General features: G+C 43.1%; 1 protein-coding gene across 2 annotated transcripts in view; it reads left to right on the top strand.

The window, feature by feature from the left end:
* Positions 1 to 4,067: 4,067 nt before the first annotated feature.
* The window catches only part of LOC141153569 (dual adapter for phosphotyrosine and 3-phosphotyrosine and 3-phosphoinositide-like), a 113,159-nt gene continuing 90,506 nt past the window's right edge, over positions 4,068 to 26,720 (top strand). The window contains exon 1 of one of the 2 annotated variants that reach the window (XM_073638516.1): positions 4,068 to 4,307. In XM_073638516.1, coding sequence (XP_073494617.1) covers positions 4,207 to 4,307 — 101 coding nt within the window. In that variant the 5' untranslated portion in view covers positions 4,068 to 4,206. The remainder of the gene's footprint in view (positions 4,308 to 26,720) is intronic. The other variant, XM_073638507.1, reaches the window with a different exon arrangement.

Below are 26,720 nucleotides of genomic sequence, written 5' to 3'. Positions count from 1 at the left end.
CATAATGACTTTACATCCACAGCTCATCTCTGCAGACTTCCATCGTCTCCGGTCTTCTGCAGCACATCCCAACATGGTGCCCTTAAAGATAACAGCATCATTATAGCTATTATTATTTATTATTATAGCACCATTTATTCCATGGCGCTTTACATTTGAAAGGGATATACATAGCACAAACAATTACAATCAATTTTGAACAATACAAGTCGGCGACTGGTACAGGAGGAGCGAGGACCCTGCCCATGAGGGCTCACAATCTACAGGGGATGGGTGAGGATACAGTAGGTGAGGGTAGAGCTGGTCATGCAGCGATATGGTAGAGCGGTGGTTACTGCAGGTTGTAGGCTTGTCGGAAGAGGTGGGTCTTCAGGTTCCTTTTGAAGGTTTCCACAGTAGGCGAGAGTCTGATGTGTTGGGGTAGAGAGTTCAAGAGTAGGGGGGATACACAGGAGAAATCTTGTATACGATTGTGGGAAGAGGAGATAAGAGGGGAGTAGAGAAGGAGATCCTGTGAGGATCGGAGGTTGCGTGCAGGTAAGTATACGGAGACTAGGTCAGAGATATATGGGGGAGACAGGTTGTGGATGACTTTTTTATGCCAAGGTTAGGGTTTTGAACTGGAGTCTCTGGGCAATGGGGAGCCAGCAAAGGGATTGACAGAGAGGAGAGGCCGGGGAATAGTGGGGGGACAGGTGGATTAGTCGGGCAGCAGAGTTTAGGATACATTGGAGGGGTGCGAGACTGTTAGAGGGGAGGCCACAGAGCAGGAGGTTGCAGTAGTCGAGGCGGGAGATGATGAGGGCGTGCACTAGTGTTTTTTGCAGATTCGTGGTTGAGGAATGTGCAGATCCGGGAGATATTTTTGAGTTGGAGTCGGCAGGAAGTGGAAAGGGCTTGGATATGTGGTTTGAAGGAGAGATCAGAGTCCAGGGTTACCCCGATGCAGCGAGCTTGCGGGACTGGGGAGAGTGGGCAGCCATTGACTTTGATGGATAGGTCAGATGGGGGGGTTCAGTGAGACGGTGGAAAGATGATAAATTCAGTTTTGTCCATGTTAAGTTTTAGAAATCTGTCAGAGAAGAAGGATGAAATAGCGGACAGACATTGTGGGATTCTGGTTAGTAAGGAAGAGATATCGGGTCCAGAGAGGTAGATCTGTGTCTCATCAGCATAGAGGTGATACTGAAAGCAATGGGACTCTATGAGCTGTCCCAGGCCGAACGCGTAGAAGAGCAGGGGTCCTAGAACTGAGCCTTGGGGACACCGAGTATATAATGTTATAATGTTATTATAATGTTCCTGAGTAAAAATAACCACCTATGCTGTGCCTTAAATAAGATCTATGCTGTGCCCCTGAAAAAATGAATTGCTCCTCACTGTGCTCCCTGTAAAAAAATATTACTGCACACTGTCCCTCTTACGGTACATGGCCTCCTCGCTATCCTCTCCTATAAAATATTCCCATTACACCCTCACCCCTCATATACCATGACCACCACACTGTCCGACCTTGTGTACTATGACGTCACACTGCCCCCTTATAAAATAAAACGCCACACTGTCCACCCTTATAAATTATACCCATCCACCACACCTTCCTCAATTATGAACTATGATCTCCACACTGTCCACACATCATGCTGCCCCCTCTTCACAATGTCCCACTCATGTCCCCACGCCATACTGAGCCATCCAAGCTGCCTCTCTCCATACAGACCACCCCCATGCTGCCTTTTCTCCATACTGAGTCCTTATACTGTCCCCCCATCCATTTTGTCCCTTGCACTATCCCCTCACTCTGTAAGCCCCCCCAAACCCGCAGCCTACAGAGACAGCCCCCCCAAACCCCCAGCCTACAGGGACATCCCTCCCAAACACCCAGCATACAGAGAAAGCCCCCCGAAACCCTCAGCCTACAGAGACAGCCCCCCAAATGCCCAGCCTACAGAGACATCCCCCCCAAACCCCAGCCTAGAGACTGCACCACTAACCCTCAGCCTACAGAGACATCCCCACAAAACCCCAGCCTACATAGACATCCCCCCTAAACCCCAGCCTACAGAGACAGCCCTCCTAAAACCCAGCTTACAGAGACAGCCCCCCCTAAACCCCAGCCTACAGAAACAGCCCCCCTAAACCCCAGCCTACAGAAACAGCTCCCCTAATCTCCAGCATATAGAGACAGCCCCCCTAAATCCCACCATAGAGAGATAGACCCCCCTTAACTCCCAGTCTACAATAAAAGCACCACCAATCTATAGTAATAGCCTCGCCTAAACCCCCGAATCTTCAGCTCTATGAGCGCTTACCCACTCCTGTGTCTGTACATCCCCTTGGCTCCGGTGGCTGTTTTCCTCCTGGCTCCTGTCCTCTTCTTGGCTCTGGTATCTGTCCTCCTCTGCTGTGACGTCTGCAGCGTTTAGATGCCGCAGCACCTCAGAGCAGGGAGCTGATTGGCACTTCTGATCCCCAGAAGTGCCGGTGCTAGTACTTCAGGGGTCAATCATCTCCCTGTCTCTGCGGCTTATTTGTATTTGTATTTGCGTCTTAAAGACACGAATGCAAATGAATGGAGTTGCGCACTCCCCCAGAAAGACAGCGGATTTATCGCATTGTCTAATGGAGGAGGGAGGGGATTAAAAAAATATATATATTATTGCCTCACTTTTTGTGCCGCCCTGCAACCCGCCGCCCTAGGCAACTGACCCCCGATGCCTAGTGGCAAATACTGGTCTGCTTGTGTGGCCTAGTGTGATCCAAATATCAAATCAAGTTCGGATATGCAGTGATTTTTTTCCCTTGGACAGACTCTATCCTAGGAAAAAATCGGACATGTGCATGGCCTCATAGACTAACAATGGTCCGAGTGCAATTCAATGTTTTGTCGAATTGCACTTGGAACAATAATATGTGCATCTACACAAGCCCTTAGCATAGGTCATCAATATCGGGTCGGGTGCCAAGTGTCAGACCCACGTCGATACGATATTGATGACCTATATCAAGTTACTTCAGCTTCCAATAACTGCAATGGGAACTGTGGGACCAAGAACAACCTGTACCAATCATGACAGTGGGGCCCCTAAGGCCTCATGGAGACATCTGATCATTCCATGCACGAGAAAAATGGACCGATTGTTTTGATCAAACGTTGATCATAGTTGATCAGAGTGTGGTCTGAGTGTCATCAGTTTTCCTCGTACATGGAGGAAATAAGAAAGTACCTCCACCTTCTCTATTCTGACAGCCCGTGAAGATTGGACCTCACTTAGATGACATCTCAGTATAGTATTTTTTTCATGGATCCATTGATTTGCATTACTGATTTTGATCTGACCCCTGGATCAAAATCAGACGTCTCCACAATTTTCTGTGTACTGTACGGTCCCCAAAATATCACAGTCATTGTAAATGCCCCCAAAGAGTATCACAGGTATCCGTGAAAACTACATTTGTTAAAATCAGATGTCTGAATGAGGTCTAAGTTTCTTGTGTTAATGGAGCAGTAGCGCAGCTTCGTGACCACTATTTGGCAACAGCCCCACTATCAGTATTTGGTCAGTATTTTTTCTCAGGAGTGGGAGCCAAAACCAGGAGTGGGTGATAAATGCAGAATTGGTAACTTGTTTCTATTATACCTTTTCTCTGATTATTCTTCACCTGGTTTTGGTTCCCACTCCTGAGAAAAAATATACTGACTGAATACTGACCAAATACTGATAGTGGGGCCGTGGCCTTATAGAGAGGAATCAGGAGCCCTGATTCTCATAATAGGAGGTGGGGGTCCGAGAAGTCAGAACTCCCCCCCGATCATGCATTTATTTTCTGTCTTATAAATAGCTGACAAAAGCTGTTTATGGGAAATTCCTTCTAAACTTTAAAGCCATAAATAATATTAACTCACAGACAGCCAAAAAATAAATGGTCGAAAAACTTCAGATTGTGACAAAAGGGACAAAAAAATAAAAAAAAACAGAACAATGCATTGAATTCTACTAGTGATTGCTTTTCTTTCCACACCCCCACTGACGCCAGTGTAGGAAACAATTCCTCACGCTGCATTCACTGCTTATATTATGGGATGGGCCAGGGAGACTTCCTAGTTTGTGTTACAGGTCTGACTTGCTTGAGTTTCACAGAGTGTTTTTTCACAGAGTGGATCACAGGTGTTATCACTGACAGACAGATACATGACAGCCAGGCATGACCTATCGGGAACACAGGGCGAGCTGGAGGAACATCGTGGAGGGGCAAGACGACAGGGAAGATGACCAGATGGACGTGGATGACCTGGAGTCTTTGGGGTAAAGTAAAACAACCCACTCAAGTCACTAGAGGAAAGCTTTGGATGGATGTGTAGATACGTTTGGGCAGTAATCTACTTGTGTACACTCTACTGCACATGTATGAGCGGACGTGTTGATGTGGTCTTCTAGCATTAATGCAAACACCATCTGTTCTTGTTCTCATTTAAGACACATTTTCACAAAGCAATTTTTGTTCTCCCCAAGCACTGATGAATTAGTCCAGGTAATAAAACAGCCGTACATGGCAGATATTATGCCGTTTGTTTTTGTGTAAAGGGGCGATCCAGGAATATAAGAAATGTAACTATAGATTCTAAATTCTCCAATGCTCCATTGCTCTCGAGGTCTTAGGCTATGTGCGCACGTTCAGGATTTGAAGCTGAAATTTCCTGAGCGTTTCTGCATCTCCCTGGCAGGAAAAACCGCAGCAAAAACGCTTCGTGGGCACATGCCCTTTACCAATCTTTCTATTCTTTTGGAGACCAGAGACGATTTCTACAGAAGATAGTGCAGGGTGTTTTGGTGATGCTGCCCATTGTAGTGACAGAGGCACTGATGAATGTCCCGTCCCCCCACCCCCAGGTGCCGACTGACAGGTTTTCCTGTATAATTGGGAATCAGAAGAAACCTGTCAATCCACATCTGGAGTCCAGATAAGGACGGGGGGAGCCTACATACCCTGCTTATTATTGGACTAATTGCTGTCGGATGCTCAGCGCTAAAGTTCCCTACATTTTACTATATTGTGCAATCCAAAACATTAAGCAATATCAGTGCAAAGACGACATTCAGTTGGTACCTTCTGACTGGCAGGGAGGAGGCCGTTCACAGGGCTTCCTTCTGACCACCATGCAGTACCGACATGGCCGCTGAGTCAGAATCCTCAAATTGATTTGGTCACCTCTACTGAAGACATATTAGTTCATGCCCTAAGACTATTACCATATGTTTTTGGTTCCATTGCTTCTGGCCACTGATTTCTCCATTCTCACTTCTTGAGTCACTGTATTAGGCCTCATTCAGACGCCCGCGTTGCACCTATACGTGTCGTATCTGTTTTTCTTTTTTCAAGGATACAACACGTATCTATTATAACTTATGTTTGCATGTCTGTGTTTTTCACGGACCGTGTGTCTGGGCAAAACTCATGGAGACATGTCTGTTTTTTTTTTCCAGCAGCGTGGATGAAAAGGGTCAATATAAGTCTATTTCTCCATGACCAACACCTACATCACACGGGTGGCATCCATCTGCTGTACGTGTTTAACATTGCAAAGTATAGGAGAAGATTTGTAATTAATTTCTTTCTTTATCCATCTGTGAAGCACACTGATGGTAAAAACGGACACATGGACTATACACTGGTACCATTTTTTTCACGTATGTGTTTAAACATGGACGTGTCAGTGAGGCCTTGGTCGGTATTGATCAGGTGGAATTCGGTTCCTGCCCATCTTGCAGCTTTACACGAGGCAGAATCAAACCAACTTGCTTAGATAGAGACCCCAGGTACAGCAGATACCTCACCCACTGTTATCATGGAGGAAAGCTGGGTCAATATAAACTAATGGACAAAATGTATAGCTTGCTAAGTACCTCAAGAGGTTATCAGCTGAAGCTCACCTGTATCAGATTCCTGAGGCAAATCAGGCAGGAGGTCCCAACATATCCAAAATCCAATTTCAAATCTTTAAGGCCAAGTTGACAAGTTCAGTATTTGAGTTTTTTACATCAGTAAAGCCAAAATCAGGAGTGGGACAGTCAGAGGAATTATTTGGCCGGGGTCACATGTGAGAGAACCACCAATCTTTCAGTGGTTTTTTTTCTGTTTTGTTTTTTTAAGCAATGAGAGTTTTTAGAGGTGTTTTTGTGGCATTTTTGGTGAATATAACTAACTTCATTGAACATATCCTGTAGACAAAACCCACATGAAATCCGCATCCAAAAAATGCTAGAAAATAAGTGACAAAAACACTGCAAATAAGCAGTGAAAACGTTAAAAAATGGTCATTTTGTAAGCAGCGTTATTACTGGCAAGACAGCCGGTTTTGGTTGCAGATAAAAAAAAAAAGCATCAAAAACACTGCATGTGAACATACCCTTACACTTCCAGCACAATTAGGCTATGTGCCCATACTGCGGAAATGAAGCAGAAATTTTCTGCTTCATTTCTGCATGTCCTCTCCCGGATAAACGCGTGCGGAATCCCGCACGCGTTTATCGTGCGATTTCCACATGCGGAATTGCCTTGCGTTTTTTATTGCACTGCAAAGGCAATTCCGCTTACGGAAACGCAAAAATAATGAACATGCTGCGGATTTTTCCCATCAGCAAAAACGCAGCGGAAAAATCCGCAGCATGGGCATTGAACTTGCGTAATCACATTGGGGACCATGGGGGGCGGATAACATAATTCCGCAGCATATCCGCTTGAAAAACGCTACGTGGGCACATACCCTAAGGCTATGTTCACACACGTTGGGTTTTTCAGCGTATTTTGCTGCAGATTTTTATGCAAATTTTCAGCTGCATTTTGCAGGACCAGCAAAGTCTATGAGAAACCAGAATTCTCTGTTCACACCTTGCTGATTTTTTTTTTTTGCTGTGTATTTTGAGCCTTGGTTGGGTTTTTTGGAAAATAGGGCATGTCACTTATTTCAGGATTTTCTCAGCGTGTTTTCACCCATAGGAAATAATGGGTGGTGAAAAAACGCAGGTAATTTTTTTTTTTCCAGCGTTTTTGATGGCAAAATAGAATGGGGTTCTTTTTTTTTCACAGAACTTTATGTACATGCATAAATAAAGACAGAAGTACAGTGAAAAAAACGCAGCAAAAATGCATAAAAAAAATGTGGTTTTGATGCAGCTGATTTCCTGCCAGAGATCAGTTTTGCTGCAGATTTCTGACATAAAAAAAACACATGTGGGAACATAGCCTAACAGGGCTGATTCTAATAGTGGGTGCCACAAAACCAAGAGCACTTTAACTGAATGGTCCTTTAACCCTCAACTGGTGAGGTGGGGAATTTTTGTGGGGAATTCTTTGAAAAATGCTGGTATGAGGACACGTGTCTCACTAGCTTCCATCCATTTGTGGGTGACAAAAATTTGTTATACTCATGTGTAATCGCCAATAAGAAAACGATTAAAATAAAAGTGATCTTTACATTGTAAAAATAAGAGATTTCTAAACACTAACCAGTTGAGGGTTAAAGCTAATGCCTAAGTTGTGGGGAACAACCACCCAGGCACAAACAATAGACGGACAAATATGGAAACCCAAAATAAGAATCTTACCACCGGCATTTGTGGAATGGTCAAGAGGTTTAATGTTCTATATACCGTAGATATTGTTTTATCAACCGCAGTGATTACGAGAAAGATGTCTTTGTATAGTAGGTGGCTGTTAACCCTTGAGGTCGGGGTGCACAACATTTTTTGGTCCAAGGGCTGCAATATCATGCTGAGCCAATCCTTAACATAGCTATGAAGCAAGTTTTGGATTGTTACATGTGAATAAGATCAGAACCACTGTCAGCACATTAATGCAGCGCCAGAACCACTGTCAGCACATGCATAAATCAACAAGCGTAATACTGTGATCTATTGTAATGTGAGGTCAGCCATATGTACAATTACCGTATTTTTCAGACTATAAGACGCACCTAGGTTTTAGAGGAGGAAAATAGAAAAAAAATTTAAGCAAAAAATGTGGTCATGATGCCCTGTTAAGGGGGAGGGGGTCTGCTGCTGACAATGCAGCGTGAGGGGGATCAGGGGGTGCCAAGCATACCTGTATGAGGGGGCCATACATACAGGGATGAAGGGAGCCATGCATACCAGGATGAGGGGGGCTATACATACATACTTACCAGGAGCCGCGCTGTGGGCACAGTGTGCCGGTTATTAAGGAAAATTAATATTCACTGCTCCCCATGCCCATGGGCGTGGGGAGCAGTGAATATTCATTTTCTTTAGTAGCGGGCACAGTGTAGGCTGCAGCAGGCGGCTGCTGCCTCCTGTGCCCCGCTACTTCGCCACGGTCTCTTCCCCCACCACCCAACAGCCACAGTATTTTATGTATATTGGACTATAAGACGCACCCCACACTTTCCTCCAAAATTTTGGAGGAAAAAAGTGTGTCTTATAGTCCAAAAAATACGGTGTGTGGCATGAACCTACAACTCCCAGTATGTCTTTAACAATGGTAAGTAGATACTGGGAGTTGTGGTTAACAGTCATTATCAGACTGTGGACCATACAGGAACCACAGCACTGATGAAACCTAGTCAGTATCACAAATAAACAATTACATCCAGGTACCTTTTATAATTGAAATCTTCTCTGATTGAATTCGTTCCCATCGCTCTTTGTCTCAATGTAACACGGACACCATGATGAGATATCATGCCCAGAGCTTTTCTCCCCAGACTTGCCTTTTCAAAGTTTTCAGCAGTGTTTCCCGACATGGTGCACATAAAAATAAAATTATACTGCCCCATAAATAAAGATATCTCCTATGTTGCGCGCCTGAACAAACAATCGCCTGTGCTTCCTGCATAAAATATCCCCCCCCACTCTGGGCCTCTCCAAAATGTCCCCCCACACTGCCCCTCTGCAAAATACACACACACACACACACACACACACACACACACACACACACACACACACACACACACACACACACACACACTGCACCTCTGTAAAATATCCCCAGCACACTTCCCCTCTGAATAAAGTAATCCCCAACCACCACCTCTCACAAAACTATGCCCCCTTTCAAAATTGTCACCCCATCATGTGCCCTCGCAGTAATATTAAGCCCACCCCACCTTATCCACAATGATGAGGCATTCAATCTTTGGCTCCCTGATGGAGCTCTTACCATTGGCCACGCCGCTTCTTCTGTTCGGTGCAGCAGCAGTGTAATGATGTCAGCAGCGTGCTGACCTCATCACACTGCTGCACGTCGGGACAGGGACTGAAGAGCGCTGCGTTATTCGAGTCCCGGCACCATAGTGTTCAAATGTTTTCATGTCTGAATGATTCGAATACATTTGCTTGTTTGAAACAAGCAAATTCCGTCAGTATGACACAGCCAGCATTTGCTCCATACATGTGGACCCCAATGTAGACATACAGTTATGTCCAAGTCCATCAATAGGTTAAAAAAATCAATTTAAAGGGAACCTATCATCGGAAAATAACATATTGTAACAAAAACCGCATTTAAACAAAAAAATTGCATTTTTTTTTCCATAGCACGACCTTTATTAAAAAAAAAAAAAAAAAAAAATAGTTATCTTGCAATTTTCACACTGGCCACTTTTTTTTTTAAACTCTAACTTCTTATCCTTTCACGAATAGTTTACAGGAGTTTTGTTATCATCAGATGCAGAATTACATTGACAGATAACACCCTCTATACAGTGATAACACCGTATCCACCAATCACAATAGGTGATGTCACATCTGACCCCGCTCACCCTCCCTTCACAATGACCTTTGCAAAAGCTCATTAGATGCTTGAACACAAAAGACAGGGTCATTGTCTGACCATTGTGGCTATGTACATGTATTGTTTCCTGAAACAACAATAAGCTACAGTCTAAAAAAAAAAGTGTCAAAAGATGAGATTGCAATTTGTAAAAGAAAAAAAACAATTGCAAACACTCTTGAAAAAATACATTTAAATAAGACCTCCCATGATCTCTCAAATCAAATTCCACTATCTTTCCATCACCCACACTGTGCAGTAACTTAAAGCATCACTCCAATGTTTTTTTCTTATCTTACCACTGGTGTGGTGCCACTAATCTAAGTTCCCTGCCCCTAATATTAAACTCACCAGCTGTCGTCTTCATCTCTTCTCAGCACCACTTTGGTCAGTCTTCAGACTTATATTAAGAGCTTGTGACGGTTACCTACAACTCCCAATCAGTCAGAAATAAGGGTCACAAGATGGTGGTGCATGAACAGAGAGGCGCTGGGAACAGCTGAAGACAGCAGTTGGTAAGTATAATACTAGGGTCAGGGACCTTACGTTAGTGGCATCACTCCAGCGCTGAAATAAAAAAAAAAAGCTGGAGTGGTGCTTTAAAGCAGTCATCAGAAAATAATCTATTGATTAAATCAGGTTTTTTGTGTTTAAAGAAACCTTCCCAGGAAGTATTTTTTCCCCTTAATATGTGCATATGATTATGTACTGCAGGGTCAGCATGTGATGCTGCACATGGGGTAAATGATATAGCGAATCCGAAGAACTATGCTACATTTCTTTTTGGAGGTATTATTATTACACCTACTACATATTGGGTTAGGATCTTGGAGATAGGAATACCCCTTTAAGTATAGAGAGAGGTTGTCTTCCGCTAAAAAGAGCATATCACTTATTTCTGTTTCTGAACCCTGAAGCAGTTAAAAAAAAATTGTCATAAGACAACTGTGCACACATACCTTAACAGGTCCTGGAGGCTTACCAAGAAAGGGAAGCTGATATACACCTGGTAAAACGACGGTGCTTGGGCATTTCTACCAGAACAGGAGAATAAGTAATGAAGGCGTCTCAGCCAAAGACGTAATCTCACTGCAACGAGACACTCAAAGAGGGTTCTACTCTTCAGTTGCACTGCAAAAAATACTGGGTGGCACATGGCAGAGAACCTGGCACAATATATAAAGGGGTATCTTGTTTTGAGTCTTCTTGGGCAGCAGGAAGCAGCTTTAAAAGGGTATGTGCACAGTGTCAGTGTCAGTGTTCGCTGGGGATTGGACGCAGCACACTTGGGCCGTGTACAATCCACAGCAGCCAGCTGTTACAGCATAGTGGATGGGATTTATACAAATCCCATGTCCACTATGCATCTGCGGGACACCCGCGGAGACGAATATGTGGCGCGTCTTCACAGACTGCAGCATGTCTTTCTCTTGCGGAGACGCTGGTTGCCGCAAGAGAAATCCTACCACCCCAATGTATAGGATGTGGTGGACACAGGTGAATCCGCATGTGTTCAATGAACACATGCGGATTCACCTGCGTGCAGCGCTTTGGACGCAGCATCAGTATGCTGCGTTTCAAGCGCTGCCAAAAAAGGATCGTGTGCACATACCCATATTCTATGTGGAAAAACATCTTAAGAGAAGTTCCCTGCAATGCTATAAAACAACCAAAGGCAGCCTGACGGGTATGTGTGCTGGCACTCCCGATGCCCATGTTAGAACAATTAATCTATTGGGTACGGTAATTCCAGTAATTGACAGACTCCGAGTATTGCAAGACCAATGATTAAAATGATGCACAAATGTGAAACCTGATAACTCCACAGGATATACTGACTACCAGGATTGTATTTATAGTTAATGCTGCCCTAGGCACAGAGATCTCCAATTAAACTGGGAATCTACTGAACATGATGTATGGTGTTTAATTTAAAGGGGTTGTCCCGGGTTAATTTTTTTTCTTTTCTAACAGAAGGGATTGATATGAAATGTATGTTAAATATCCTCCTGCTGCAGTAGCACCACTACAATGGTCCAAGATGGTCATTGTTAACATTGCTGTAGTGATCACATGACATAGGGTTGAGCAAAAAGATCCGCATGACATGTCGGTGGTCTGTGACTGTCTGACCAGAGCCCTGTGACCCTACTACCTGGGGTGGGCCTGTCACAATGTCATATGTGCTTTGTGTTTTGGAACAATACCATCGTAGGGTCTACTAATGAGACAAGGTACCAGGAATGACTTCAGGTAGGAGGAGAATTGCAGGGCTCTGGTCCAGGGGTTATGGACTACAGCTGTGGCAGCTGGGCAAGGATTTTGTGAATCATTTTACTTAGTCCTAACATGCAATACATCCACTAGTCCACTGATGCCAATCATTGGCCTCAGTAATGATGCCTGCATGGACGACTGGCTGCACTGGTCATGTGGATGAATGTGCCATCTTCGCTGGAGTAATAGTGCTAGAATAGTGGCCATTTGGTAGGTAAATAGGGCTTTAAGTCTGTTTTATTTTATAAGGATAAAACATCTAGCTACCAACAAAGTAAAAAAAAAATAGAATCTATGTAAAATTTGTTATAAACATCATTTATTGATATGCTCTAAAAACATAATTACCCCCACTGATGAGCTGATGTGAACTTTTTTCCTAATATTTTATACCTTTCCCTGCTGCTATTTTTTTCTCATCTTTAACCCCTTCGCAACCCTGGGATTTTGCGTTTTTGAATTTTCATTTTTTGCTCCCCTTGTTCCCAGAGCCATAGAGTTTTATTTTTTGGTCAATATGGCCATGTGAGGGCTTATTTTTTGCGGGACGAGTTGTACTTTTGAATGACATTACTGGTTTTACCATATCGTGTACGGGAAAACGGGGAAAAAAATTCCAAGTGCAGTGAAATTGCAAAAAAGTGCAATACCACAGATGTTTTTTTTTTTTTTTTTTTTTATCACGTTCACTGAATGCTAAAACTAACCTGCCATTCTTATTCTTCAGGTCATTACGAGTTCGTAGACACCAAACATGTATAGGTTCTTTTTTATTTAAGTGGTGAAAAAAAAATCCAAACTTTGCTTAAAAAAAAAAAAAAAAAAAAAAGTGCCATTTTCCAAGACCCGTAGCGTCTCCATTTTTCGGGATCTGGGGCCGGGTGAGGGCTTATTTTTTGCGCGCCGAGCTGTAGTTTTTACTGATACCATTTTGGGGTAGATCCAATGTTTTGATCGCCCGTTATTGCATTTTTTTGCAATGTTGCGGCGACCAAAAAACGTAATTCTGGCGTTTAGAATTTTTTTTCTCGTTATGCCTTTACTGATCAGATTAAATCTTTTTTTATATTGATAGATTGGGCGATTCTGAACGTGGTGATACCAAATATGCGTATGTGGGATTTTGGGGTTTTTTTTATTTTGAAAGGAGGGTGATTTAAACTTTTATATATTTATTTTTTTAAAAACTTTTTTTTTTTCACTTTTTGCTTGCTTCTATAGTCTCCATAGGAGACTAGAAGCAGCAACTGTCTGATTGCCTCTGCTACATAGAGGTGATGAGCAGATCACCTCTATGTAGCAGAAATACTCCTGTGCTATGAGCGCCGACCACTAGGTGGTGTTCATAGTGATCAGCACATGACAACCACTGGGGTCTGCTGCAGACCCAGGGTTGTCATGCCCACGCATTGGTGACCCGCAATCACGTGATGGGGTCCCCGATGGGCGGGGTAAGTGACGCGCTTCCGGCGCAGCGATGTTAAATGCCGCTGTCAGAGATTGAAAGCGGCATTTAATTTAACATGTTAACAGCCGCGGGTGGATCGCGATTCCACCCGCGGCTGTAGCGGGCACATGTCAGCTGTAATAATCAGCTGACATGTGCCCGGTTCAGTGTGGGCTCAGCGCCGGAGCCCTCACTGAACCGGGGGTGACAGCCTGGTGCGTACTAATACGCCACAGGCTATAAAGGGGTTAATAAATGCCACCTACAGTACACACATGGAAACAGATGCACTATACAGTGGGGGAAATAAGTATTTGATTCCTTGTTATTTTTGTAAGTTTGCCCACTGACAAAGACATGAACAGTCTATAATTTTAAGGGTAGGTTAATTTTAACATTGAGAGATAGAATATCCAAAAAAAATCAAGAAAATCGCATTGTATAAATTAGATAATTTTTTTTGCAGTGAGAAATAAGTATTTGATCCCTCTGGCAAATAACACTTAATACTTTGTGGTAAAGCCCTTGTTGGCAAGCACAGCAGTCAGACGTATTTTTATAGTTGATGAGGGTTGCGCACATGTCAGGAAGAATTTTGGTCCACTCCTCTTTGAAGATCATCTCTAAATCATTAAGATTTTGAGGCTGTCGCTTGGCAACTCGGAGCTTCAACTCCCTCCATAAGTTTTCTATGGGATTAAGGTCTGGAGACTGGCTAGGCCACTCCATGACCTTACTGTGCTTCTTTTTGAGCCAATCCTTTGTCGCCTTGGCTGTATGTTTTGGGTCATTGTCTTGCTGGAAGACCCAGCCACGACCCATCTTCAATGCTCTTACTGAGGGAAGGAGGTTGTTGGCCAAAATCTCGCGATACATGACCCCATCCATCTTCCTTTCAGTACGGTGCAGTCGTCATGTCCCCTTTGCGGAAAAGCACCCCAAAAGTATAATATTTCCCCCACCATGCTTCACAGTTGGGACGATGTTCTTAGGGTTGTACTCCTTCTTCCTCCAAACATGGCGAGTTGAGTTAATGCCAAAGAGCTCAATTTTTGTCTCATCTGACCTTCTCCTAATAACTCACAGAATCATCCAGGTGTTCATTGGCAAACTTCAGATGGGCCTGCACATGTGCCTTCTAGGTAGGGGGACTTTCCGGCCACTGCAGGATTTTAAACCTTTTAGGTGTAATTTGTTACCAATGCTTTTCTTGGTGACTGTGGTCCCAGCTGCCTTGAGATCATTAACAAGTTCACCCCATGTAGTTTTAAGGCTGATTTCTCACCTTCCTCATGATCAAGGATACTCCACGAGGTGAGATTTTGCATGGTGCCCCAGATCGATGTCGATTGACAGTCATTTTGTATTTCTTCCATTTTCTTACTATTGCACCAACAGTTGTCTTCTTCTCACCCAGCGTCTTACTTATGGTTTTGTAGCCCATTCCAGCTTTGTGCAGGTCTATGATCTTGTCCCTGACATCCTTAGAAAGCTCTTTGGTCTTGCCCATGTTGTAGAGGTTAGAGTCTGACTGAGTCTGTGGACAGGAGTCTTTTATGAAGGTGACTATGTAAGACAGCTGTCTTTAATGCAGGTGACGGGTTGATTAGGAGCATCTAACTGGTCTGTAGGAGCCAGAACTCATAATGGTTTGTAGGGGATCAAATACTTATTTCTCACTGCAAAATGCAAATAAATTTATCTAATTTATACAACGTGATTTTCTTGTTTTTTTTTTTTTTTTGTTGTTTTTTTTGGATATTCTATCTCTCAATGTTAAAATTAACCTACCTTCAAAATTATAGACTGTTCATGTCTTTGTCAGTGGGCAAACTTACATAAACAGCAAGGGATCAAATGATTATTTCCACCACTGTATATTATAGAAGTGTAAGTAGCATTGCCCAAGATTAAAAAAAAAAGAAAAAAAAAGCTAGAAGCAGGGAAAGGTATAAAAAAACCAAAACCGTCGCAATACTGCCAAATCCCCGCAATTCTAGCAGTGATACTCCAGTACAGATGTCACATATATCCACATGACCACTGCAGCGAGTCGTTCATACAGGCAGGGCCGCCATCGGGGCATTACTGCTCTTACTGGCGTATGGGGCCTGGCTGGGTCCCCGTTCTTCTGCTCACTAGGCCACAGCGACAGAATTCTGCCGTTTCAGTTACTGTGAACATGCATCCTTGAACGCAGGTTCACTTGAAATCTATTGCCATCCTGTCCCCATGTCTTTCCTTCTTGCCCCCATAGTGCGGCTTTACAAAATAAAAAAAAGTTTCTTCTTACCTTGCCGCGTTGCAGCGGCTCCGGGCTCTCTTCCATCACCTGAAGCACGGTCGCTGGCGCATGACAGTGACGTCATACACGGAGCATGCCCAGGCGTTGTAGGGAGGTCATACAGGCACGTGGAGGCCACACACAATACTGAGACTCATTTAGATTTGTTTTAAGGACATTACATCAAAGTTGGATCAGCCTGTAGTGTGTCTTTCCCCTTTAATTTTGGGGGCGACTCCAAATCCAGGCCTCCATTGGTTAATAAATTTGATTTCCATTGATGATTTTGTGTGATTTTGTTGTCAGCACATTCAACTTTGTATAGAACAAAGTATTCAATGAGAATATTTCACTCATTCAGATCTAGGATGTGTTATTTGAGTGTTCCCTTTATTTTTTTGAGCAGTGTGTGTGTATATACAGTACAGACCAAAAGTTTGGACACACCTTCTCATTTAAAGATTTTTCTATATTTTTATGACTATGAAAATTGTACATTCACACTGAAGGCATCAAAACTATGAATTAACACATGTGGAATTATATACTTAACAAAAAAGTGTGAAACAACTGAAAATATGTCTTATATTCTAGGTTCTTCAAAGTAGCCACCTTTTGCTTTGATGACTGCTTTGCACACTCTTGGAATTCTCTTGATGAGCTTCAAGAGGTAGTCACCGGAAATGGTCTTCCAACAATCTTGAAGGAGTTCCCAGAGATGCTTAGCATTTATTGACCCTTTTGCCTTCACTCTGTGGTACAGGTCACCCCAAACCATCTCGATTGGGTTCAGGTCTAGTGACTGTTGAGGCCAGGTCATCTGGCGTAGCACCCCATCACTCTCCTTCTTGGTCAAATAGCCCTTACACAGCCTGGAGGTGTGTTTGGGGTCATTGTCCTGTTGAAAAATAAATGATGGTCCAACTAAACGCAAACCGGATGGAATAGCATGCCGCTGCAAGATGCTGTGGTAGCCATGCTGGTTCAGTATGCCTTCAATTTTGAATAAATCCCCAACAGTGTCACCAGCAAAGCACCCCCACACCATCACACCTCCTCCTCCATGCTTCACGGTGGGAACCAGGCATGTAGAGTCCATCCGTTCACCTTTTCTGCGTTCCACAAAGACACGGTGGTTGGAACCAAAGATCTCAAATTTGGACTCATCAGACCAAAGCACAGATTTCCACTGGTCTAATGTCCATTCCTTGTGTTCTTTAACCCAAACAAGTCTCTTCTGCTTGTTGCCTGTCCTTAGCAGTGGTTTCCTAGCAGCTATTTTACCATGAAGGCCTGCTGCACAAAGTCTCCTCTTAACAGTTGTTGTAGAGATGTGTCTGCTGTTAGAACTCTGTGTGGCATTGACCTGGTCTCTAATCTGAGCTGCTGTTAACCTGCGATTTCTGAGGCTGGTGACTCGGATAAACTTATCCTCAGAAGCAGAGGTGACTCTTGGTCTTCCTTTCCTGGGGTGGTCCTCATGTGAGCCAGTTTCTTTGTAGCGCTTGATGGTTTTTGCAACTGCACTTGGGGACACATTCAAAGTTTGCCCAATGTTTCACACTGACTGACCTTCATTTCTTAAAGTAATGATGGCTGCTCGTTTTTCTTTACTTAGAATTTGTATTATGGCAAGAAAAAAGCAGTTAACAGTCCTACTGAATAAACTATCAGCTGTGTATCCACCTGACTTCTGCACAACATAACTGATGGTCCCAACCCCATTTATAAGGCAAGAAATCCCACTCATTAAACCTGACAGGGCACACCTGTGAAGTGAAAACCATTTCCGGTGACTACCTCTTGAAGCTCATCAAGAGAATGCCAAGAGTGTGCAAAGCAGTCATCAAAGCAAAAGGTGGCTACTTTGAAGAACCTAGAATACAAGACCTACAGTGCTGGCCAAAAGTATTGGCACCCCTGCAATTCTGTCAGATAATACTCAGTTTCTTCCTGAAAATGATTGTAATCACAAATTCTTTGGTATTATTCTCTTCATTTAATTTGCTTGCAAGGAAAAAACACAAAAGAGAATGAAGCAAAAATCAAATCATTGATCATTTCACACAAAACTCCAAAAAAGGGTCGGACAAAAGTATTGGCACCCTCAGCCTAATACTTGGTTGCACAACCTTTAGCCAAAATAACTGCGAACAACCGCTTCCGGTAACCATCAATGAGTTTCTTACAATGCTCTGCTGGAATTGTAGACCATTCTTCTTTGGCAAACTGCTCCAGGTCCCTGATATTTGAAGGGTGCCTTCTCCAAACTGCCATTTTGAGATCTCTCCACAGGTGTTCTATGGGATTCAGGTCTGGACTCATTGCTGGCCACCTTAGAAGTCTCCAGTGCTTTCTCTCAAACCATTTTATAGTGCTTTTGGAAGTGTGTTTTGGGTCATTGTCCTGCTGGAAGACCCATGACCTCTGAGGGAGACCCAGCTTTCTCACACTGGGCCCTACATTATGCTGCAAAATTTGTTGGTAGTCTTCAGACTTCATAATGCCATGCACACGGTCAAGCAGTCCAATGCCAGAGGCAGCAAAGCAACCCCAAAACATCAGGGAACCTCCGCCATGTTTGACTGTAGGGACCGTGTTCTTGTCTTTGAATGCTTCTTTTTTTTTCCTGTACACTCTATGTTGATGCTTTTTCCCCAAAAAACTCTACTTTTGTCTCATCTGACCAGAGAACATTCTTCCAAAACATTTTAGGCTTTCTCAGGTAAGTTTTGGCTAACTCCAGCCTGGCTTTTTTATGTCTCGGGGTAAGAAGTGGGGTCTTCCTGGGTATCCTACCATACAGTCCCTTTTCATTCAGACGTCGACGGATAGTACGGGTTGACACTGTTGTACCCTCGGACTGCAGGGCAGCTTGAACTTGTTAGGATGTTAGTCGAGGTTCTTTATCCACCATCCGCACAATCTTGCATTGAAATCTCTCGTCAATTTTTCTTTTCCGTCCACATCTAGGGAGGTTAGCCACAGTGCCATGGGCTTTAAACTTCTTGATGACACTGCGCACGGAAGACCCAGGAACATTCAGGTCTTTGGAGATGGACTTGTAGCCTTGAGATTGCTCATGCTTCCTCACAATTTGGTTTCTCAAGTCCTCAGACAGTTCTTTGGTCTTCTTTCTTTTCTCCATGCTCAATGTGGTACACACAAGGACACAGGACAGAGGTTGAGTCAACTTTAATCCATGTTAACTGGCTGCAAATGTGATTTAGTTATTGCCAACACCTGTTAGGTGCCACAGGTAAGTTACAGGTACTGTTAATTACACGTATTAGAGAGGCATCACATGATCTTTCAAAGGGTGCCAATACTTTTGTCCACCCCCTTTTTTAGGTTTGGTGTGGAATTATATCCAATTTGGCTTTAGGACAATTCTTTTTGTGTTTTTTTTCATTGAAGACAAATTAAATGAAGAGAATAATACCAAAGAATTTGTGATTATATATATAATTTCCATGTGTTAGAATCGGATGTGTATATACTACATGTTCACTGTGGAGTGCTCAATAACCTGCCTAATAGCGAAAGCAGCCATGGCCTCGTCCATCAATCATCAGACAATTGCGTATTTGTCCTGACGATTGGAGGCAGCAGTGTTCTTTTGTGACAACAAGAAGACAGTGGTGGGATATCTGTGTGATTTTCCCCCAGCTGTTCCCTGAAGTGTGTGTGTGTGTATGTAGATTTTGCAAGATGGACATACTGTATATTGCATGGAACAGACGTCTGCAGAGATTATCTCCTCTTCTGTGACTGCCCATTCTGTAGTACACTACTTACAGTATCAGCTCTGTGTACAGTTCTCTCGCTCTTAGCCAGACTGGGTGCCAACATTTAAAGTCAGCAGCACTGCGCTGACCTGAGCTTAGTCTTCCCCCAGACATTCTTCTATGTGACAGATTGTGCCAAGATCCCCTCTTTCTTTCCCGCTACTACCCATTATTAAAAAAGTTATCTGGCTGCAGCACCTTTTGTGTTAAAAAGAAAATAAATGATTAATTTCCCTGAATATTGCCACCTTCTCCTCCCTGCCGCCCTAGGTACGTGCCCTCCTACGCCGAGATATGACTACGGACCTGCAGATTATCTCTTTAATGTCATATGTCAAATTGTACCACATTGAAAATCCTATCCAGCTACATGCACATACAGTTTGTAACCTGTAGATTGCATTCTCACATCTGTCTAAAGTGTTGGGGTGCTGTCCGACTTTTTTTTTTTTTTTTTTTTTCTCGAACTGCATATAGACCAATTAAGTATGCCCTATTCTGAACCTCAAAATTGGATTAGAATAGGACATGTTCTGATCTCACACACTGATGTGTGAATAGACCCATAAAATTCTATAAATCCGTGTGCTGTCTGAGCAGCAAATCGGACAGCACATGGACATATCACAGGCATATGTGAATGCAGCCTTATGGGTATCCTTAAAGTCACAGAAGACCATGTTGGAGATCAGCTTGTTACTTCCTTTTTGAATAATTTTCAGTGCTAAAGACTTAAAGGGGTATTCCCATCTCTAAGATCCTATCCCAATATGTAGTAATAATAATAATAATAATAATAATAATAATAATAGCAAATACCTACAATTAGAAAAGTAGTATAGTTTTTCTAATTCGCCATGTCTCTTTCCTAATGTGCAGGTATTGCAGGACCTTAGGTATCCATGGTTACGACCACTAGCAACTAGCTAACTGTCACTATATCATTGGTCATAACTATGGATACCTAAGGTCCTGCAATTTTGTTGTTCTTCGAGAACAACAAAACTGGACGTGTTAGATCCTTCTCTCCCGTCTTTGTCGGGGAAGAAAGTCAAGAGGCCCCCATACATATTAGATTGTTGGTAAAAGACGCTGATATTAACCTATCTTACACTAATGTATGTGTGGCGCCCCTGAGGGTTCAGTTGCCACAGAGGTACTGCATTTCACCCAGAGGTGTGGTACCCCACTCTCAGGTAAGGACGGAGTACTACCCGGGACCCACACACCCACATCCAATACACTCCACTTCAGTAGGGAAGGGCGAGATTGCTCCTAAGGGAGAGCACAGTCCCTGGTCCCTAGCTGGAGGGTGGAACTAGGTAGAAGAGGTGGGTGGAGGAAGTAGATCAGTGGAGCACAGACATAAAGGGTATAAGAATAAGGGGAACCATCTAGAAGCAGACAGTGAAGGGGAGAGACAGTTGGGAGTGGGAGCTCAGGAGGAGCTCCGCTCAGGAGAGCAAAGAAGGAGAGCAAGGAGTCGGGCCTAGTAAGAGAGGCCCAGGAGGAGAGTGAGAGAAGACGGGAGCAGAGTTTCCCTCTGCTCCCGTCTTCTCTCACTCTCCTCCTGGGCCTCTCTTACTAGGCCCGACTCCTTGCTCCTGGCTCCAGAGACGGAAGGGATCCCAGGGGCACGATGAGTGCAGGAGGCCACCCGTGCACCCGAATTCACACTAACGTGGAAGGATCAGGCCGCAGAAGGGGACCGGCCCCAGACTAGTGGAGAACAACCAGGCTCAGCTAGCAAACCGGAGGCTGCAGCATTTTCAAGGTGTTGCAGCCAAAACTCACAATTATATCGCTGAAAAGGTGGCCACATAGGGTCCAGGGGATTGCAAGTCGCCCGACAAGGCCCGAGGCCACTGGCTTGGGACACTGAATGTGAGGCGCAGGGCAGGAGGGTGAGAGCCAGCGCAGTGAGACGACCAGGAACGGTACATAGAACGGGTCCTGTCCAAGTGCTCCTGAAATACTTGAGAATTTGCTGGATCACTACCCCGGAGGACACAGGACGACGTGGGCGGTTGCACACCGGTGACTGTAACTTGGAGAACTTAAGAACTGTGAGTAAAACCTGAAGATTGCACCCAACCCCAGAGCTGAGAAAGCTAACCCCGCCCACACCACAGCTCTCTATGTAAATAGTGTATTGACAGTAAGCTGCTTATCATAGTCAAGCAGTGATTATCTCCTAGTGATAAAACCTTCATTGTAAGTAAACAAGAGCACACAGCCTAAGTGACATATCGTTGGATTCAATGTCTCAGCTGCTACCTCATGCTGTCCTGAGAATATAAAGCAAAAACCTTCTGACAGATTCCCTTTAAGCGATGGCATATCTTATGCTGTCACTTACCAATATAACCCTTAAAAGGAAGTAGATGATTCTTGTTGACATATTGATGATGTAGCGACTAATCATATTATCAAGAGGAATTGTATTACCCAGTTGTCAATATATTGTTTCATTCCTAGTGGCGTAACATAGGAGTGGCACAAATCTCTGTTCACATTTGAAAGTTTGGCCAGTGAGAATAAACTGTGATTAATGAAAATGTCCCTTTTGGAATTGCAGAAGCGTTTAAAGAGCCCAAGTAAAAGTTCCCCTTTTAAAGCTAATGTTAACCGGAAATGTGAAGGCGATTATAATGCCATTTACCGCTACCCCCGCTGTGACATTATACAAATCTACACCTGGAGGGTGCTCCTCATGTGACATTTCTTGCAGAAGTGATACCGATCTGTAAAGCAATTCAGGAATAAATAAACCGACTTTATCCAGGAAGTTGAGATATGAAAAGTTTTGTTTTTTTGTTGGATTCTCCTATTGAAGTGCTCCTTTAGCTTCCCCTGCTGTGTAATTACAAGCAATGACAGAAAGTAAGAGATGATGACCTCCTAATTAACCTTTTTGACTAAAGCTTCTTCTGATAATATAATGTATCTACTTGTGTTAAAAATATTTGTGTAAAGGGTTTCACCATGTTTTATAAACAAAAAGTTTGTTTAGCTTTCTAATATACTATGTGCTTCATTTCTTAACCCCTGATAGACTGTTATAATCCCATCACTCATTGTGTCTTGATACAGTGAGTGACAGCACAGCCGCCCAATCTGGGGCAGCGGAGGGCTGAGCTGTCAGTATTGTGAGTGATAGTCCAGCCATCCAATCAGAGACAGGACATGCTGGGTTTTCTCCAGGTCTCTCCCGTCTTGGGTTATTACCTGGCTATTTAGCTGACTGTCTGTGTCTGATTGCTGGCAGTCATAGCCTTAGTTGGGTGGTATGTGTGTGCCTTGTATTTCTGTGCTCTGTTTCTGATCTATTGCTGCCTGACCTTGGACTTTGCCTCTGACCATCCATTTGCCTAACCCCGGAAATTCCACGGCAAAAACGCTTGAAAAACGCATAGTGGGCACGCAGCCTAAGGCTATGTGCCCACAGTGCAGATTTTAAGCAGAAATTTCCTAAGCGTTTTTTCCTCTCCTTGGCAGAAAAAAAAACCCGCTTGCAGATTTTACATGCGTTTTTTTCTACCAGGGAGAAGCGTTTTTAAGCGTTTTTACATGCGTTTATGCATGTGTTTTTTCAAGCGCTTTTCCAAGCGATTTTGAGCATCACTTGGAAAAGGGCTTGACAAGTTGGTCACACCATATAAATCCATGCAACCGGCATGGATTTATATTGTGTGACTGAGATTTCTGTTTAAAATACTGCACATATAGTAAAAAAAAAAAAATGTATAAAGTAAAATGTAAAAAAAAATATTTACAATCACCTCTCCAGCGGCCCCTGTTCTGCTCTCGGCGGCCCGCGGTGTACTGGCAGGACCTGCGGTGATGTCATTTAGTCAGGGGAGAGGTGAGAGGACGCCGCCGCGAGCAGACAAGGGGCCACCGGAGAGGTGATTATGAATATTTTTATTTTTTACTTTTAGAATTATTTTTTAACTTGCAGGTACCATGGCACCTGGGTTGGAGGACAGGCTCCTCTTCTCCAGACCCAGGTACCATCCGGGCATTGAACTGCATAACATCCGCATGTATACATGCGGATGTTATGCGATTCAATGCAAGTCAATGGCGGCGATATCACCGCAAAATCACACAATAATTGGTAGTGCTGTGGATTTTTCCGCAATGATAATCCGCAGTGGAAATTTCCGCAGCATGTGCACAGCACATACGGATTATCATTGGGCAACATGGCATACATCTTAACAAGCGATTTTAATGCGTTAAATCCGCATCGTGGGCACACAGCCTAACAGTTTGGTATTACAATGATTTGGTCATGGAACCAGTGTTTCGGCCATTTTTCCAAAGTATCCCTGGAGCTGTTTTTCAACACCCTGCCAGCTGCATGTTGCTCATGCGCTACTGTGATCAGCCTGCTTGGCCTAAATGTGCTACCATGGACTTTAGCATTTTCAGGCTTGTCTCCCATCAAACACATCTGGGATGACATTGGTGGGCACGTAAATCATCAGGATCTGCTGATGGCATCTCCCTTTGCAATCGCCTAGGTGCATTCAGCTTGGCAGAAGATTTCTCATACAACCATTAATAATCTTGTGGATAGCATTCCAAGATGTGTAATATGCTCATACTCGATGCTGACTAAATCAAGATGTTTTTACAATTTTATTTCCATTTCGTCATCATTTTCTTATTGACATGTTTATTGATCCTCTGATTTTCATAATTCCAGGATTTTTTTTTTCTTGGTGATGCAATTTCAGTGTTGAGGAGTGTATATTATACTAGTATATACAGATATATCTAAGTGTTATTCTCCTTTACAGGTATAATGTACTGATAGTTGTACACCAGTGCAAAATGTACAATATAACTGTAAAGAAGAATCTATACGCAGAAAATATTGTTGCCATACGCAACACTGCGGCATCTGGTTCACTGTTAGAGTTTCTGCCTGGCATACGACTAGTCTTTATTTTGAATCAAATCTAAGATTAGGTGCAAAAAAAGCAAAAATAAAATGAACAATGTAAATTTTAATCAATAGATCTTGTAATTATAAAAAGTTCCACAATTGGATGTGTAAGAACAAAATAATGTTCCTGTGCTGAGATAATCTTATAAATGTGCCCCTGCTGTGTACTGTGTTTAATAGAATATATTCAGTGGGCTAGCACTCGCTTTTTCTATATATTCTTTTAGTTTTAAAAAATTCTGTTGGGGAACTGTTGCCTGTCAGTTTGTGTAATGTTATGGACTATGTATTTTTTTTAAGTAGCAGCCAACAGGCCATACACTTGTGTAGCTAAGGAAGAGCTTCTGTGTGAAGTCAGAGGGTTGGAGTTGGAGTAAAAATTTGTCCAGTTACCCAAAAGATGGTAATCTTATAAATCAATTTACCCCTCAGTTTTCCCAATACGGTGATGGAAGTGGGCATATAGTCGGGCAGGAGAATTTCTGTCAGAAGCGTCCTGTAAAATGCCACCTACATAAGTGGTGAGAGTTTGTCCTGTGTTAGTCATCTTTTGCAGAAAATGACAATTCCGTGTGCTAATTTGTTCTTGAGCAAACTAGCCCATTTCATCTTATATAAATATATAATTTTTTTTATTTTATGTTCAAAATTAGCTTTATGGGCCTGTCCATGTGTTGCACATTTGTCACAAATTTGTTGTTTTTTTCCTGAGTTTCCTGAAGCCAGCAAAGTGAATGAGAATCCTGAAATCTTATGCACACGTTGATTATTTTTGACTAGCAGATTTGGAGCAGAAGACAGCCTAGCCCCTTAATAACATCTGACGTATTAATACGCGTCTGTGCCCTGGGACTTAAGAGCCAGACCCGTATTAGTACGTCATCGCGATCGCGCGCGCACACAGGCTGTGCGGGCGCGATCGCCGCCGGGTGTCAGCTGATTGTCACAGCTGACACCCGGTACTATGTGCAGGGAGCGGTCCTGCACCGCTCCCAGCACATTAACCCCTGCGATGCTGCGATCGAAGTCGATCGCAGCCGATCGCAGAATTGCGGGGGCAAGGGGAGGTGATCGCAGATACTCACCTCCTCTTCCGGCTTCCAGCGCTGTCTGCAAAGGCTTCCCGGGTGTTGCCATGACGACCCGATGTCGTCATGACAACATCCGGGTCACCAGACAGCAGGAAGATTGTTTGGACATGCGCAGTGCATCTCCAAACAATCTTCTCACTGCGCAGCGCTGATAGCCTGTATGACACAGGGATGGTGCTGCATTCCTGTGCCATGCAGGCGATCAGAGAAAAAAAAGTGAAAGTCCCATAGTGGGACAAAGTAATAAAGTATAAAAACTGTCAGTAAGTGGGGGAAAAAAAAAAAAAAAAAAAGCAAAAATATTAAAAAAAATAAAATAAAATAAAATAATCCACCAAAAATAAAAATATAATGTACCCATCAAAAAATATTATTATAAAAAAAAACAATAAAAGTACACATATTTGGTATCGCCGCGTCCGGAACAACCTGACCTATAAAACTGTCCCACTAGTTAACCCCTTCAGTGAACACGGTAAAAAAAAAAAAACGAAGCAAAAAACAATGCTTTATCACCATACCGCCAAATAAAAAATGGAATAACACGCGATCAAAAAGACGAATATAAATAAAAATGGTACCGCTGAAAACGTCATCTCGTCCCGCAAAAAACAAGCTGACATACATCAGCCGAAAAATAAAAAAGTTATAGCTCTCAGAATAAAGCTATGCTAAAAAATATTTTTTTCTATAAAATTGCTTTTATTATGTAAAAGTGCAAAACATAGAATATAAATGTGGTACCGCTGTAAACGTAGTGACCCAGAGAATAAAGCTGCCTTATCAATTTTACCACACGCGGAACAGAATAAAAAAACAAAAAAACAATTCCTGAATTGTTGGTTTTTGTTTATTCTGCCTCCCAAAAATCGGAATAGAAAGCGATCAAAAAATGTCACGTGCATGAAAATGGCACCAATAACAACGTCAACTTATCCCGCAAAAAACGAGCCGTCACATGACTGTCTGCCAAAATCTGGAAAAATTATAGCTCTCAAAATATGGCGATGCAAAAACTAGATTTTACAAAAAATGCGTCTTTTTGTGTGTGACAGCTGTCAGTCAT

This window comes from Phyllobates terribilis, unplaced genomic scaffold (genome assembly GCF_046119375.1).
Source record: "Phyllobates terribilis strain yellow unplaced genomic scaffold, ASM4611937v1 Scaffold_1__5_contigs__length_1240528914, whole genome shotgun sequence".
NCBI lineage: Eukaryota > Metazoa > Chordata > Amphibia > Anura > Dendrobatidae > Phyllobates > Phyllobates terribilis.
Note: the sequence above shows the minus strand (reverse complement) of the source record. Positions and strands in the feature narration are given on the sequence as shown.